The sequence below is a fragment of the Stylophora pistillata genome, chromosome 1, assembly GCF_964205215.1.
Source record: "Stylophora pistillata chromosome 1, jaStyPist1.2, whole genome shotgun sequence".
In the NCBI taxonomy this organism is placed as follows: Eukaryota; Metazoa; Cnidaria; class Anthozoa; order Scleractinia; family Pocilloporidae; genus Stylophora; species Stylophora pistillata.
The window spans coordinates 56,339,387-56,357,565 of record NC_142519.1 but is presented as its reverse complement, the minus strand read 5'-3'; the positions used below and the strand labels follow the sequence as shown (position 1 = coordinate 56,357,565).

The 18,179-nt window shown below is 39.3% G+C and overlaps 1 protein-coding gene across 1 annotated transcript; it reads right to left on the bottom strand.

The window, feature by feature from the left end:
• Nucleotides 1-4,265: 4,265 nt before the first annotated feature.
• On the bottom strand, nt 4,266-17,999 carry LOC111331133 (proton-coupled folate transporter). The gene is made up of 8 exons (XM_022936186.2): nt 17,765-17,999; nt 13,651-14,384; nt 9,377-9,630; nt 8,372-8,687; nt 7,454-7,996; nt 6,617-6,700; nt 6,044-6,203; nt 4,266-5,536 (listed from the first exon to the last, which is right to left on the bottom strand). The coding sequence occupies exons 3-8, from the start codon at nt 9,608-9,610 to the stop codon at nt 5,341-5,343; spliced, it is 1,533 nt and encodes a 510-aa protein (XP_022791921.2). The 5' UTR covers nt 9,611-9,630; nt 13,651-14,384; nt 17,765-17,999; the 3' UTR covers nt 4,266-5,340.
• Nucleotides 18,000-18,179: the final 180 nt, after the last annotated feature.

Here is an 18,179-nt window from a genome sequence, read left to right as displayed (position 1 = left end):
GGATTCCATGAAAACGCTGATGATTCAGTCATCATTATCAGAAGAAAGGAGAGGAAAGTTCTTGATCTTTCCTCTTCACTTTTCCTCTTCTTCTTTCCTCTTCTTCTTTCTTCTTCTCCTTTCCTCTTCTTCTTTCATCTTCTCCTTTCCTCTCCTCCTTTCTTTTTCTTCTTTCCTCTTCTCCTTTCTTCCTCTTCTTTCCTCTTCTCCTTTCCTCTTCTTTCCTCTTCTCCTTTCCTCTTCTCCTTTCCTCTTCTCCTTTCCTCTCCTCCTTTCCTCTTCTCCTTTCTTCTTCTCCTTTCTTCTCCTCCTTTCTTCTTCTCCTTTCTTCTTCTCTTTTCCTCTTCTCCTTTCCTCTTCTCCTTTCCTCCTCTCCTTTCCTCTATTGCAAACAGAAACAACTCATCGTTTAAAAAACTACTTTATTCATGTTTTCATAGAGAATTAAATTCTTTTGATATCTACTTGTCTTTTATTATTTCCTTTTAAACTCAAGATATATTCAGTCATTTTGATCAATCATTTACCCTAAATCGGTTATATCAAGATTAGACCAACCCATACAAACCCCCCTTACATCAATCAAATACTCAGCCCAGCCCCCCTCAATTCGATATTTTCAAAAAAAATTTTTAAGATCCCTACACCCCACCCACTACTGTTGATACTAACTAACCAACCTATTAATCATATCCCTTATTTCTTTTCCTCCCATTTTGATTATCTTATTCTATTTCATTCCTACTAATATACATGAAAAAATTTCTCAGTTCTGATTGGTTAAGATGAATGCAGTTTTCAGTTAATTCAGTGCAGAAGAGGGTTACTTTAGTGCAAAGAAAGAAACAAATCAGACATTCTGATTGGTCAGAATGATTGGTCAATGTCAATATCAAGGTCAATGTCAAGGTCAATGTCACTTGCAGGGTTTGAATAAATTATTTTTGCACGTGATGCGCGCGCTTTTCTTCTGCGTAGTTATGAGAAGCTACCTCGTATTTTTTCATTATATTATTAATAGATAATCACATGATTTTCTCGTGCAGTTTGGATTAAATAAGCACTTGTAAATTTTTTCAAAGACCACAAATTGCACTCACCCTACGGGCTCATGCAATTTTGGAAGTCTTTGAAAAAATTTACTCGTGCTTATTTATTCCAAATTGCACTCGAAATCATGTGATTACCAGTACAACCTTCCTTATTATCATTACATTTGTGCGGCCTTGTGGTTGACCACTATTTTTGTGGAGATTTGGGAACCCTTTCACGTGGGATTCCATACTTTTACACCTGCAATGTCACAAAGGCTGCTAGATGAATTAATTGCATTGATAATTTTTTTTTTCTAATACACATGTTAATCTGGTCACGCAAGTTCCCCTCCTCCCCATGGGAGATACGTTGTGTGACAAGAAGGAGATTATGCGTGGTAAATTTAATTGATGCGTTTGCTTTTAGGTGCTTGTGGTCAGACAACGACAAAGGGTTCGAAAAAGTCTCAAATTTATATCGCGAGAGAATTGGCCCAGAGCGAAATTGAGCACCAGACATTACAAGATCCTTATAGTTGTTCTTCAACTTCATTATAAACTCCCGCAGTTTACACTAGGGATTCTGATAAGTATCAGTTAAAGATAGCAGCTATTCCTCATGTAACCCAAAACCTGAGCAGTGGCGGATCCAGGGGGAGGGTCCGGGGTTCTGGACCCCCCCCTATCAGGCCTGACGCTTACAACTTTGAGACTGAAACTCTTACATCGACAGGATCGTATATCACTTTTTAACTGGCTAATTTTTTTTAATTAATGAAGCCAAGTAAACGGTCAGCGGCCAAGGAATTGTAACGTGCGACCGCGACTGATGGGAGGGGGAGTGGGGGGTGTTGGAAAGAAGTAATTTGCCTCAAAAGAGTCCAACAGTCCTTTCTGAACCAAATTTTGGACCCCCCCCCCCCCATAAAAACTTCCTGGATCCGCCCCTGCTGAGGCAAGTTTTGCCGTCGCACATTTTTTGTGGCTACTGCCTCCTATGGAAGGCGAAGCCATATACGTTGTCGAGATGACTGAGTGAGTGACCTGTGAGTACAACAATGGAATTCCGATCTTGATCCAATTTTGACCCGATGTTTCCCGGTGCTATTTATTGTTTTTTCGGAGTATCTTAGTAGTTTAAATGTCGCGCTCGATACATAGTTGAGTTCTTTTCTTTGTCATTTCTGGATTATAGTCACTAGCACATTACATTGTATGTTTTCAGTTCTTAACGTGACACTATGGAAGACACCAGAAAGCGATAAACATCTCACATCATTTCAAGATTGTGGGCAACTTAGTAAAGAATTTTTCCTTGCAGAAATCTTCATAGGTGTGACCGGTACATCCAAAAAAAAGTAAGAAATTGTTTTCTTTGAGGAGTGAGCATTTTACCGTTTAAATCAGCAAATTGTATAATCTTTTGACTTCTTGCCGTGCGTGACAGTATAAAAGGCGATGAAAATCTCAATGAAAATAACTTCACGATGCATCTACCGTCGCTTAATTAAACAATAGAGTGTTTCTGTCGAGGAACTATCGGCTGCCCCGCAGAAATTTGATGTTCTTAAAACAAATATTTGCCCGAGAAGCGAAGCTTCGAGGGCAAATATGCTACTTTTAAGAGCATCAAATTTCCAAGGGGTAACTATCAGACCGATAGTTCCGAGACATAAACACTCTATTGTTTTTATTGTTCACCACTAAATTTTCTTCCGCGCCTACAGCTTGTCACAAATGTCAGTAATTCGCAACCGTACATTGGCTAAATAATACGTTATACCTGTCAGAATTGAAAAGTCACTGTTTTTCCGATCTGCCTAACTTCGCGGCCGTCAAACTATTCAAAACTTTTCACGGATGAGTACTATCAATCCAGGTATTTTCTGCGGACGGGCACTATCCATCCGGGTATTTTCCGCGGGTGGGCACTATGGGCTGATAGTGTCTCTCCACGAATGAACACTATCGCGTCACGTGATCGATTTAAACCAATAAGAACCGGAGAAAATTTAGTGGTGAACTATAATTGAAATTAGAACTTCTCCTCGCAGAGATGTCTCAATAGAAGCGATCTGCATACCATGTAAGCATCGAGGAAATTTTTTTCTTTGAAAAGAGAGCATTTTATTGTTTGAATCGGCGATTTTTGCCAAAAAGGGCCGCTAAATTTGCGAATCGAGCAAGCTGCGAAATACTATACCTTAAGTTATTCAACAGAATGATGAACGGAGGAATGGTGGATCGGCGGAACGGTGGAATATATCTTATGACACAGAACGATGGAATATCCTACAACAAAAGTCTCAAACATGGAATTGCAATAAAAAATATTTATATTTCCAATTGACAGGCGAATTTAAAAGAAGCATGGGTTATCATGGTTGGAGCCAAGAGGAAAGGGAACTGAGGCTTTCGAACTAGTCCCTTTAAATTATGATTATGTTACTGTTGGTATCATTATTGTCATTGTTGAAGTTGAAGTTGAAGTTCATTTATTTGTTTAAGCAGATTGATTAATTTGGCAGCTGTAATAGCTGATGTGGACCTGCTGTCCTAACCCACCCATCCCAACCCTGCAGGAGACGGGACCTCCATTTATTCGTCCCTATCCGAGAAGACTAGAATATCTAACCATTTCTTGATGTTATAGAAAGGTGGCAAATTCTTCTCAATTATTTTAAGACCTTGAGTGTTGGTCCGGCCGGGGCTCGAACCCTCGACCTCCCGCACTACAGTCCAGCGCTCTATCCATTGAGCTAACCGGGAGGCGGTTAGCTCATTGCAGATATTCTTATTTCTTATCATTCATTTATTGTTTGAATGTAAATTAGACAATATGTTCTTGAATCATTTTTCTCCTGTGGAAAAGGGTACTCATAACTCTGTGGGATACAGCACGTTTTCTCAGTTTTTTGCATGTGAGACAATTATTCTGCAATACTACCTTCTAGTGTCATTATGAAACCTCCAGTTCTTTTCAATGATACAAAGATTGTGCTATACCCGTAACCACATGCAGTCTTTGATTGTGTTTTTTTTTGTGTGTGTTTTTTTTTTTTCCAGTTCTTGTCGTGACGCTACAGGAGACGATAAACTTCTCGCAATCATCTCACGATTCCGCCTGATTCAAGAAAAAACTTTTCCTCGCAGAAATATCATTGCTTAGTTTTACGAGGGCAGGGGTAGGCAACCTTTCAAAATGATGCCGTGTAAATCGAAAACAAGTAATTGGTACAAAAATTGTACTTTTATTACTAAAAAAGGATAACAAGCTAAAAAAATAATTTTGAAGATGGAGAAAACGTCGGACTTTGTCCTACTAAACTATCGATTTGCCTAGATAATGTCATCTCGTTCTCATATTTACATTGTATAAAAGTTCTACTTGGCTAAGGGTATCATGTCCTATAAACGTTGGGTGCATGCATTGTTACTATGTATATACTGTGCATACGTAGAATTCTAAAAGGCTAATACGATACATAGGGGCTCGATGGGTTAACCGTTAGCCAGCCAGGAAACGGCCAAATTTAACCGTTACCAGTAAGAGCTACCACCCCATCGTGGGCCCCGCTACATACTCAAGTCAACTAATCTCCGATAATTCCTACAACATATTTCAGTTGTCTGAATAATTTAGACCCCATTCACACCAAAAAAACATATTAAGTTAAAACCCGCGTTTTGAACCGTATGAAAATCAGAAACTGAGAACTGAAAAGCTGAACTTTCCATAGGATTCAAGTGGTCACTAACTTGTCTCTTCAATGTGCTACATTTGAAGTCGGCAAACATCGATTTAAGCAGCTTCTATCTATTAAGAAAACAAATCAAAACTGTGTTTCACAAAACAGCTTTAAAACATGTGTAACCTTTGCTGTGAACGGGATATAAAACTCACGCTCCTATTTCAATTAATCTCACTAGCCTATGGTTTTTATATTTCTTCCCACTATTCAAAAAAGTATCGATTAACCAAAAACGTGACTAATTGTTATAGATGATGTCACCTAAGCTGGCTATATTGGTCTTAATGAAGGACATAGGCCTCTGGGTGTCATAGTACATTATGAAAAATACAAAACTTAATCTATTTTTTGTAACCGTTCTCTTGACTATCTGTCTGTCTGTCTGTCTGTCTGTCTGTCTGTGGGCTTGTCAGTCTGTCTGTTTGACTGTCTGACTGCTGACTGTCTGACTGTCTGTCTGTCTGTCTGTCTGTCCGGCCGTCGGCCTGTTTTTCTGCTTTGTTTTCCTAACATTTCCGGTGGATATTCCTAGTCCTCTGTTGGATTTACAAGCTCTATTTTGTCTGGGTCAAACACGTCGGCTTCTGCTGATCTGTCATTTCCATTTCATTTTCGTTTTCTTGGTCTTCGACTTTTCCGTTTTCCTCGAACAGCTTGTCTTCTTGTTTATTACCATTTTTTTCATCATCCTTCAGTTTCATTTCTTCTCTTATTTCTTGACGTTCTTTAGTTGGTGGCACCTGTACGCACCTGCAAACAAATTAGTAAACAACTAACCGTTTTTCTTGAATTACAGGAGGCTCATTGATCATCACGATGGATTTAGGATCAAATGGCTTCGATGAACCCACAATTAATGAGGTGATCGTGTTGTGTTCCTGAATACGACAGTCTATTCACTCTCATGTATAGCGCCTTTCTCCAATCAGCTGGAGTAGAAATGGGTGATTGAGAACTCATGGGAAAACACGAATAAACCTATGTGGAATAAAATGAAAAAATCCTTGCGTGACGATTATGCTGAACAATTCTGATAAAAAATGGATGGATGGTTCCCATCACGTGTATGTTCACGTGTATGCGTCCGTGTATGTTCCATACACGGACGCTTCTTGATATCTTTTTAAAAAGTTTTTGAAACGTTAGATTCTATCTTCTTTCGCAGTCCCAAATGACCTATCATCATCTACTGCTAACTGCACTAGCTTCAATTTACTGGATGAAATGTCCTGCGACTACAACGAAATGTTTACTTACCTGAAGAAACAGAAAGGAATCAGCTTTATGGCAGCGCATAGAAGGAACACGAAACCACCAAATGTGAGGTGGAGGGTGTTTTCGTATACGCTGTTAAATAACATCACACCCAGGAATTGGGAGAAGATGTTAATCATGCCAATAGTACAAAACAAGGAACCTATAGCAAGGAGATAAACAGCGCCGTTTACAGGTTTTAAATGTTTTACCAAGAAAAAATGGATTGTTCGGTTAAGGATGGATATATAAAGAACGGTTGACCAGATCAGTGGTCTTTAATTAAGTTTTATTGACACTTTTGCTTACAGTTATTTGACTTTCTGAATACCATATGGTCTACTGGCGTCTACTTTGCCTTCCCAACCGTCTTTCTTTAAATTTGCTGTTAATTTGTCTTTCGTTTCTCGTTCTATCCGTCAGTCAGACCGTCTGTCTTTCCATCCATCAGTTCTTCATTGTCTGTCTATCTGTCTATCTATCTATCTGTCTGATTGTCTGTGTCTATCCATCTATTGGCTGTCTGCCCATCTGTCTCTCTTTTAGTTTCATTTGTTTTTTTACAGCCGTACATACCTTGCTCATCATCACCAACTATCCTTGACAAAATACTCGCGATAATTGGGTTGACAGATGATTTAAAGCAGCCCAGCATTGGTGCTGAAAGGAAAAAGGAGTTGAAAAACTTAAAACACCTATTTCAAGTGATGGTGCGCCACTTCTCTCAGGAGCATTAATATTTTTTCTCTTTTTAACTCTAAAAGGATGAGAAATGAAGATGGAAAAAACAGGATAGGAATAGCGCCAATGGACGACCTCTTCCTCGCAGCAAAATTCCTTACGGTAAATTTAAATTTCAGGATATCCAATTTCTACGCCAAGCCTCGCTAGAAACTTGAATTTAAACGAGAAAGTATTCATAAAAACTGTGATCAATAGCACATGCACATGAAAAAAACCTTGAGGCGGCAAAGATTCCAGAAAATTGTGGTGCAAACCAAGCCTGAAACTGATTTTTAGCAAATTACGTAGTCCCTACGTACATTGTAGGGTTTATAAGCTTTTAAGAGCGACAATCCTCGACAAAATCTCAACTTTTTTACTGAGTAGAACCCATCAGTCAGTTTACGAGGCAGAAAGCCCCACGGAGTTTATTTCGGTTTCAGCAGCATGAAGTAGCCAGAAGTACGCCTACTGTCTCTAGATGAGATGCTAATTCATCACAAAGCTATACTACCACCCAGCAATTGGTGCCGTTTATTCCTCGGTGGAAAGAGGCACTGTGTGGGTAAGGTGCCCTTCCCAGGAGTAGAACACAGTGACCTTCCCGGCCTTGGACCCAGATCTTTCGACCCGGACCCTAACGCGCTGACTAATTGGCTACCACGTCCCTCTTTCACTCTTTATACTCACCAACAAAAACCAACCAGGTGCGAGTTGAGAACGCTAGGAGCACCATTTCACCAATCTGACTGACAATTGATATTCCGCAAGCAGTTAACTCGCTGAAAAACTTCCCAAGCAACTTGACACCAACGGCTCCTCCAACTCCACTGAAGAACATTCTGTATGCCAAAAAATACCCAACGAGTTTGGGACCAAAACAAAGGGGGCTCCTCATGACGAAAAGATCAGTTACACCTCCAAGGCCCATTGTTGTTAGGGTGATAATAGCGCCAAGGACAACGAGTAGAAGCAAACTTTTCCTTCCGACTTCCCTTTCCTTTCTAAAGACGTTGACAAGAACCTTTAAGCTCTTGATATCGAAGAAATTGTGTTTCTCGTGGGTTGCTTTCTCGTGGCTTTCCGGAACTAGGAAGATGACCCAGAGGCCAGATATTAAATTACATCCCAGGATGATCCACGTAGGTATGATGAATCCGAATCTGTGGATCCAGAAACCACTGGTCAACTGGCTCACGACACCTCCCATGAAGATAAGCATCTGTATGATGGCTGCAAAATAAGGGTACAAAGCAAATACACCACAGAAGTTATTGTAAAGAGTGCATATGATTACAACCCAAACCAAACACCTGAAATTGTACGATTGCATTTTGTATCGGCTTTAAGTTTATAGATCTGTAGCCATATGAAGCTGTTTACTTTCATAGTAAATGTTATGATGATCTCTTCACCACTCAATAACACTAAGGAAACCTCCTGTGGAATGTCATATTTTCCCGGGATCTGTGGGGGATGTGCAATGCGAGATATAACCATTCAATATGTGAGAGGTTTATAATGCTAGATTCGCCCGGGACCGGTAGCGTGAAAAATGTGGTAAATCCTCTCAACCTGCCTAGTATCAGTCGTGTACATTTTCCTTACCAAGCCGAAAAGCGACCTCGTTCTTTTCAGTGGTATCAGCGATATACGACATTACTGCTAACGAGAGGGTCGTTAGAAAACCAGATAATCCAGTCAGCGCTGAACCAATAAACGTCACGTACAGCGGCCATTCAAAGTACATGACCATGAGCATGACCACAATGCCAAGAAATGCACCAATCACAGGGGCGAGGAGAGCGGGTTTCCTCCGGTGAGATTTGTCAGTCCAGGGACCCCAAAATGGTGCCATTATGAGCGAAGGAATGGCCAAGAAGAACATGTTTCCTGTGTCGATTTTAGTTGCAAGACTTTGTACCTAAGAAATGGTGGATTTCGAAGAGAATCATTTATTGCTTGAGGATATTTTGTTTTTAAACTATTTCCCAATGGAACATCCAATGCTTTTAAAGCGACGCAAGGTACAAACAACTCGATTAGTAGTTTACGCAGTCCATTATGACTGAGGGACATAATCCCTTAAGGTTTAATTGGCACCTCCTAGTTGGCAGTTAATTGGCAGTGAATTTTTAATAGTCCCTCCTTTACACTCTGTTTGGTGACGACTGATCCCCGCTCCGCCGTTCCTCCTGAAAACCATGAGTTCAACCCCCCTCCCTTCCCAGCAATAAATAATGACGTGTCCCTTACTACTCACAACTTCACTTTTCAAGACATTCTCCAGATATCTGGATCATTGACCAATCGTAAAGTCAAGATGGCTGGAGGATGGCCCATCTTACCCGATCGCGAAGCCAGCCATGCATGACAAGGGAAATATTACAATAAACCAAAATGCTGATACATCGGAGATAGCTACAAGCTTCGAAATATCAGCAACTCGTCAAGTCACATTACTTTTTTACCAAGATGTTTCAATACATGAATTTTGGCGAATAAGATAATATCGGTAAAGGACATTTGTCGCAATTGAGGGATTGAGAACGTCAAAGCAAAGGACATTGCAACCTAGCATTCAATTACTGAAAGCGAATGATGACATCTCACCTCTTTTTCCAGATCCACCAAAGTATTGTTTGCACCAGCAAAATGTTCTTGACATCCCAGCCCTTCTTTTTCCAAAAGCAACTGTTCGTAGGGGAAACCCTTCAATTGGCTGATGACGCTGTACACATACTGTCCAAATATCGGCCTGCTCATCACCAGACCGTAGGCGTAGAAAAATATTACGGGCTCCACTGTGAGATAGCGTCTCCATGTTGGAAGCTTTTTTCGTAGCATCGAGACAAAACGTCAATCTCCTTAAGATATCATAATTCATTAGATAAATATGAATCATGTGTGGATAAAATGGTGCTGTCGCATGCATGGTCACAAAATATAGTGTGTTTCAGTACTATGTGCCTCTTGGTCGAAATCATTCCATTGTGATCTTGGGCAGCATTTTTTAGTTGACTCGATCAAACCTTCGCGGTGCCTTCCGCTAAAAAAAAAATCTTCAACGTGCTGTTTTTCAGGAAACCTCTAAAATGTTAACGGATTTTCTACATACCCTATTTATTCATTTGAAGAAGGGACATTTTGTCGAATCGCAAATATACTGAGATTCGTCTCCTAAAGGTTTAAAAGCATGCCACGCCTTCTCAATAGTGAATGATGAAAATTACTATATTTTCTGTTATGCATTTGCAACAAAACCAATGGGCCGCAAGGGGGAGGGGTGGCCCCATTGTTCTCTTCTATAAGTCGCCGTCGAGAGACCACTGCCAGTAGGACTTCACATAGAAACACTAGAAGCACTTCGCTAAGTTTGTTCAGTCTAGCTTGACGACAGTAACAGTAGCTATCAAAGACAAGGCCATTACTGGCTGCCGCGGGTAAACTTACGGAAAATTAGTCATCAAGAACCCACTGAGTGGGTTCTTGTTGACTAATTTTCCGTAAGTTTAACAGTGTACTGTCTTGTGAAAGTGTTTGTTTGTAATTTCACCAGTGCCTAGTGCGGTGAAAGGTTTTGTTCCTCATTTATGTACGTTTATACTTATTGCTATTTGGGATGAATCTAATGTGGCATTTTGCCCATCAATCCTTTTGAGAGCAGATCCGTCAGGCAAGAATCAAACAAAATCGCAAATCTTCGGCAAAGCTGAAAAGAATCAAATTCCCTCGTCTTTTGCATATAGATAGTCTTAAGCAATTATATGAATGCCACGTAGATTTTTCCTTCAAATATCTTTCAACTCTTAGAAAAACGAAGGAAGCCGTTTTTAACTTAGGCCGCACAATTTGGCGATCCCAAACACGTGCAAACAGGGTTGAAATTAGTTGTGATTCACTCGACTCGCTTGTCAAAACTACTGCGCTAGAAAAAGCTGTCACAGTTCCAATTAGTTGTATAACTAGATTTATCTGAGTATTCAAGAGAAGTAAAGAAGTTATGGCTCTCCTGTGCTTCTTAAAGTGGTAGGCGAAAAAGGGCGATAATTTGGAGCGTGTGCCTTTCTTGAGAATTTCGTAAGATTAAGAATAACATTACCCGAGTTAACGATCTTTCAAAATATCTAAAGTTTACTTTAGGGAAATGAATGAGGAATTTTTTTAAGAATTTGTTGAAAATCATCAACGAAATACATAAAATAACGCCATGCTGTTAATGCGTGACCATTAACAAAAACAAAATCGTTTTCGTTTTAAAAACCCTGGAAACTCAAAAAGCGTAAAGAACAATGCAAATATACTGACCTCAACTTGGATATGATATTCTCGAATTTTCAAAGTGCTTCATTTTACCATTTGTTTACTTTCATTCGTGAGGTTTATCATGAACAGAGAAGCCCACCGCTGCAGCCACGATCAAAACCGGCTTAGGTTTCGACGAATTCTTCGTAGCTCACTTTTCACATTCGTGCTCTTTATACTGTTAATACAATTTTTCCTGAAAATTCTGAAGGAAACCGTGAAAGGGCTGACAATAAGGCCAATTAGTTCAAGCATGTGTTCCCATGCAGTATACCGTGAATCCGTTTTGAGACTATATGCAAACAGTAAGTTTCGCTTGCATAGCAACACAAAATTTGTATATCAGGCAATTGGTACATAGGATGGATCAGTGGCCAAGATTGAGTCTTTATGCCATGTCTCTTTTCTTTTGATTTTCACGACCGTTGTTCCGAAGTTTTCAATCAAATCAGTACAAAACAGGAAAGAGGTCTCGATGGTTTTAAGTGACAGAAGTAGTACGTAATTTGCACAGCGCGACCATATAATATGATAAATTTACGAACATGGACTGCCGACTATACTCCAGAAAGAGCAAAAAAAAACTTCCATCGTTTCCCCAAGAGCAGGAACACGCAAATATTGTTTATCTTAAATTTAGAATCTTTGTCTAGTTCACGTGGCAAATAAGCATGCACTAATGAGGTTCATTTAATTACATAAAGTTGAGATGTTCGATTCTTCAAAAGTAAGTAACGAGAAATAAAAATTCCTGGTAAAATAGTTTATTAGCGATCAAAAGAGAAATCTGCTATTTCAAAGTAACGAATTAAAAATCAAAATTAAAAAAAGAGGAAAACTTTGGACTCTTACGAACAGCTAAGAATATAATATTTGAATTGGGGTTATTATATTTACTTTGCTATAGGCAGCAGAGCCGTGTTAATTTTTATTATATCGATGTCTTGATGGTCACATGTACACAATAGGATGGCGCGATTTTGTCTTTCTTTACGATTTTCAAAAACTTGCTAAAAATCCCAAATTCATTTCCCCAAACTAGACTTTAAATATTTTGAAAGATCATCAACTCTAGTATTGTCATTCGTAATCTTACGAAATTCTGAACAAAATCACATGCTCAAAATTATCGCACGCTTGTTTTTCGCCAACCGTTTTACGCAACACGGGAGAGCCAGAAGCTTTTGTCTTCTCTTGAATACTGGGATTAATCTAATATTTATGAAATCACGGTGTTAAGACTATGACAAGTTATACAACCACTTGGAACTATAATAGCTTTTTCTAGCGCAGTTGTTTTGATACGCGAGTCAAGTGAATCATGACCTATTTTAAACCTGTTCGGTGTCGCCAACTTGATCCCGGGACTGAAAACGAAACGTTTTCGTTTTATCGGAAACAAATAATTTTTTCAAGGGAAAAAATACACAGCAATTGTATACTTTCTACAGGCTAATTATGTGCAAAAGAACAGCGAATTTCAATTTTTTAACTTTGCCTTGCAATGTTTGATTTTTGCACGGATTTCAGTGCTCTAAAGTTTGAAGTTGTTGTATTAAATAGTGGTAAGCTACTCATCTTGTCTGCTAGTGTTGCAAAGACCTTGCTTAGAGCAAAAGATTCTGGTTAGTCAGCTTGCTGGCTTGTGTTTATGTTTTTCGCTTGTGGCCTTTTTTTCAACTTTTGAATTCCCCTGACCCATCGTACAGTGAAAGGCGGCCCTTTAAATTGACCAATAATAGTGCACGTTCTAACTGGAGATATGATAAAATGCAGTGTACCCTAAATTCGACATTATTATCAAAATTCTGTGGCAACAGGTTAGCGTCATGCAGTGAAAATAATACAATGAACTGGAACACGGTGCTAGGCATGCACCTGAACAGGCAAGACTCAAGGACATCAAGGAGAACACCGTCAGTGAGCAACTCAAAGTGATGGGACACACAGCAGTTAGGTCTAGAAATGGTTTACAAACCCCAAGGGTTACAAACTCCTTATTTAACAATCATAAATCTCGTGAATAATAACTTAATAAGTAACTTGTTTGCTAAAGTAATTATAAACATTTGAATACAACGTCAAGTGATCATGACCAAAGTTATATCCTGAGTTGAAAATTGGAACTTTGAAAGAGCTCTGTAAAAGCCCTCTTTGTGATTAAAACATTTGCACGCTGCTTAGCTTTTGCCTCTGAACAATAATCCGCTCGAAGAGATTTCGCAAAGCTTAAGTAACCGGATATAATAAAAGATTCCTAAAGTCCATTCTTACAAGCTCGGTAAGAAAGTAATGTAACCGTGCAGAACTCATTCCCATGTAATACGCATTCCTATGACGGCACTCCGTATATACCAAAGCTGAAAGTCTCGTAATCATCAAATCACGGCGAAATTATTTGAGATGCTGTCGCTCTGATTTACAGTGACCAAGATTTTGAACATGTCACGAACATTGAGGTCATTGTAAACAGTGCTGTAGGTTACGCAAGTTCAAACTGAAAACGTCCAGACAACTTAGAAACACTCTTAGAAGGCCTGGGGGATGCTATTGCAGATACCCATTCGATATTTCTCCCTTACCTTATATTCGTGAGAACCTTACTTCTTGCTTGGATTAGATCAGATTGTTTTATCAGCAATGATTTACCGCAAGGTCAGTAACTGAGATTTGTTTTTTGTTGAGTATTGTTACGTAGTAGTTATCCGACCTATTGTCTTGGGTCTTCCATTGAAACAAATTTGCATCTTGTGATGTTTATTCACTAGGATAGAGCTGAGATATTGATTGATTTCGCAACAGGATTATCATGTTTATCTTTATTTCTACTCCTATTCCCTTTCCTCGCTTAATCCTAAAATCATACGCATTTTCTTGGATGCTGATGAGGCGGATCAGTTTAAAATTCAAGTATACGTACTTATTTAGTTAGTGATCATTTCCTCTATTCCCCTGACCTTAATGTATGATTCAGGGGTGATATTGTAAGGAGAACTTATTAGGTGTTAATCACTCTTAGGGCCAGTTTAGATGTTTCCAAGTTAGTCTAGAGTTGTTGAACTCCTTCCGATTTTCTAGGCTGGTGTCCAAAAATATACAACGTAGGTCATGAAAAGAAACGTTAGCCTAACTACTCAGTTGTTTCAATTTTAATATCTTGTAATATCTGATATTTGTTTTTTGTAGTTGTTGTTGTTGTTGTTGTTTATTTTGTGCTCCTTTCCTTTTCTTCTTTCCTGATCGCCTTTGCTCTTCGCCCTTCCTCTTCTCCTTTCCTCTAATGCAAAGAGAAACAACTCGACGTTGTTTCCACACGCTGGAAATATCATGGCAACCGAAAAATTTAAAAAAAAAAAAAAACAAACAAAGAGTAAATAATAATGATTATAATTATAATAATAATGCTTCATTTCCCTTCCCCCACCCCCTCCTACTAAAGACTAAAGGACAAAAAAAAAGAACTTGATCGTTGATTACAGCAAAGAGCTCTTATCGAATTCTTAACCAGCTATGAGTGGTGATATTTTCGTGGATTGTAAATGTTCGAGCCCCGTTTCAAATGCAACCGCATCATAAAATGCTTTTGTAATGCGCTTGATATTGATTGATTATGTCAATGCATGTAATTTTCTTGTCACCGCGATGTCGATAGTCAGCGGTATGTCAAAACACATTTCACACTAGAGGTAAATCCGGAACGAAGTGATTTCGAATCGCCGCATCGAAGCTAGGCGAGTTCTCCGTACTGAAAGCAAAAAAATCATCTTGAAAATTAACATTTAATATTGTGATTTGAAAAAAAAAAAGAATCAACATATGACTTCTGAAATACAAGTTAATTTATTTCAGGCAAATAACTTAGTTTTGCACTAAGAAAAATAATGCAAAAATTAACAAAAACAAGAAGGCAACAAACAAATTAAAATTTTGCGAAACTTTTGAGTTTTTGACAGGAGCCCTGGCTGATGGTTTTTGATAAATACACAACAGGTAATGACTTTCCCTGATCACGTAGCTTGAGGTACAAATGTTATGAACACTTTGTCGGGCATTGTGGTGCATTTTGCGGGCTAAAATGGAGATTTTGGCGGTCTAAAATGCACTTTAACCTGCTTGCGCGTTTAAGCGACTGTTCAGACTGTGTTGTTGTTATTTTTTTTTTTTAGTTTTTATTTCCTCGATCCCCTCCCAGTGATAATGATAGTAATACAATTTATGTTCTTGGGCATAATTATGTTTTGGGCCATTTACAGAACTCATTTTTAAGCCGCGCCCTAATGGCTCGAGCTCAAAAGATTGCAGAGAACTGAGCCCACAACATATTTATGCCCGCGAACATCTCACGTTAAGAATTCCATTCCTTTTTCTCAGTTTCTAAGACTTCGTCGTTTATGCTGTGATGACTCTGATTTCCACCACAAATCAGTCAATGTGCCAGTTTTTCGATAAACGTGGTTACCCTATTCCTGTCGTTCAAGGGGGTTACCACCGCGCCCAACTTATTGATCGACATTCAGCACTACAAACGTCGCATAAGGAAGATTCCGACCGCATTCCATTCACTCTCATGTTTCACCCTCACAACCACTCAGTTAAATCCATCATTCTTAAAAACTTTAAATTACTTCAAAACGATCCAGAGACAAGCACTATCTTTTCGCAGCCTCCGCTCATTTCATTCAAACGCGACAAAAACATTGGTAATTTTTTGGTCAGAAGTTCTTTTCAGACTAATGACCAACCAGGCACTTTTAAATGCGCTCGTGCACGATGCAAAAACGTGTCCTTTCATTCACAACACTGATAAAATATCGGGACCTAAACGATCCATTAAGATCACCGATCACTTCACGTGCACCTCCGCCAATGTAATCTATTGCATAACTTGCACTTATTGCAAAAAGATATACATCGGCGAAACAGGCAGAAGACTAGGTGATCGATTCCGAGAACACCTTTGAGACGTGGAAAGGAATGACAAGGACACATCGAAACCAGTCGCTAGACATTTTAATTTACCTAATCATTCTAAGCAACATATGGCAATCTGCGGTCTTTCCTTACACTTAGGTAGCAAGGAAAGCCGTAAAAATCTTGAACAAAAGCTCATCTTTCAAACCGGCAGTCTAAATCCCACAGGGATCAACGAACGCGTTTCATTCCACTAATTATTTGTGTTTTTCTCGTTGCTATGTTCCCACCGATAACGTAGCTCCATTCTCTGCCTTTAAAACCACACACAACCAACAATTCCTCTATTCGCTCCGACGAAGGGCTAACGCTCGAAACGTCAGCTTTTGTAATCGTTACGGTGGCCAATTTGCCACTTCACCTTTGTTGATATATCCAAATTATTTCATTACTCCCACCGACGCAGCCCCAAACAGTTTCTTTCGAAACTATCAGCCGTTATTCATTTCTATTGTTTTAGCGTGTCGAGATCGCTAACTCTCCATATTAATTTGATTATATCAACCAAGTTGAAATTGTAAGTTGGCCACTGTAAAGAGTTAAAAAGCTGATATTTCGAGCATTAACCCTTCGTCAGAGCGAATGGAGGAATTGTGAGTTGTGTGTGGGTTTATATACATGTAGAAAGTAGAGCTACGCTATTGGCGGGAACACGGTGACAAGAAAAACACGAATAAATTAGAAGAATGAAATGCGTTCGTTGATAGCTGTGGGGTTTAGAGTGCCGATTTGAATGATAAACTTTCGTCCAAGAGTTTTTCCGCTTTCCCAGCTAGCTAAATGTAAGGAAAGACCCCACGCTGTCATTTGCTGTTTAGAATGATTAGATAGATTGAAGTGTCTAGCGACTGGTTTTGATGCGTCCTTGTCATTTCTTTCTATGTCGCGAAGGTGTTTTTGGAATCGGTCAGGTAGTCGTCTTCCTGTTTCGCCGATATATATCTTTTTGTAATAAGTGCAAGTTGTGCAATAGATGACGTTTGCGGAGTCGCACGTGAAGTGATCAGTGATCTTAAGGATCGTTTGGAAACCGATAGTGCCGGGTTGGTCATTAGTTTGGAATGAACTTCTGACCACGGAACTTTTAAATGCGCTAGTGCACGATGCAAAACGTTAACTTGTCCTTTCATTCACAACGCTGAGAAAATATCGGGCCCAAACGATCCATTAAGATCACTGATCACTTCACGTGCACCTCCGCAAACGTCATCTATTGCACTTATTTCAAAAAGATATATATCGGCGAAACATGAAGACGACTACGTGACCGATTCTAAGAACACCTTCGCGACGTAGAAAGGAATGACAAGGACGCATCAAAACCAGTCGCTAGACACTTTAATCTGCTTGATCATTCTAAGCAGCACATGGCAATCTGCGGTCTTTCCTTACATTTAGGTAGCTCAGAAAGTCGCAAAACTCTTGAATAAAAGTTTATCTTTCAAATCGGCACTCTTAACCCCGGGTATCAACGAACGCTTTTCATTCTACTAATTTATTCGTGTTTTTCTCGTCACTATGTTCCCAGCAATAGCGTAGCTCCTCTTTCTGCGTATATAACACAATCCACAATTCCTCCATTCGCTCTGGCGGAGGGCTAACGCTCGAAACGTCAGCTTTTTAACTCTTTACGGTGGCAAATTTACAATTTCAACTTAGTTGATATAACCAAATTACCTTGTTACCCCCACCGACGCAGCACCACAGTTTCTTTTAAAAACTTACCTCTTTTATTCATTCGACTCTCCATATTAGTTCAGTTTACACTTCAGTTACGCTTGACTCATTTCATGTGGTCGAAGTGAGCGCGCTCGCGTATGTAAATGACTTTCGCGGCACATATACTTTTATAGTATAGAACGATTGAAACAAAGCGGAAATTTTATGTTTTGGGCATTCTTTCCATGAAGTAAATGCTTTGTAATCCCAAACAATGCAAAGAAAACACTTGCTAATATACAACCTTATACTGCGTTGTCAATAACGCTATGGGTGTCTTTTCAATTGCACGCTCATGGTCTTTTATTGTGCAAGGTGATCGCACAATAGCCGACAAAATGAATGGCATTTTTTTCATGTTATCTTGCCAGCAGAAACAGTCAGAGGTTGTCAAGATAACTTCTAAATTTGGCAATTCAAC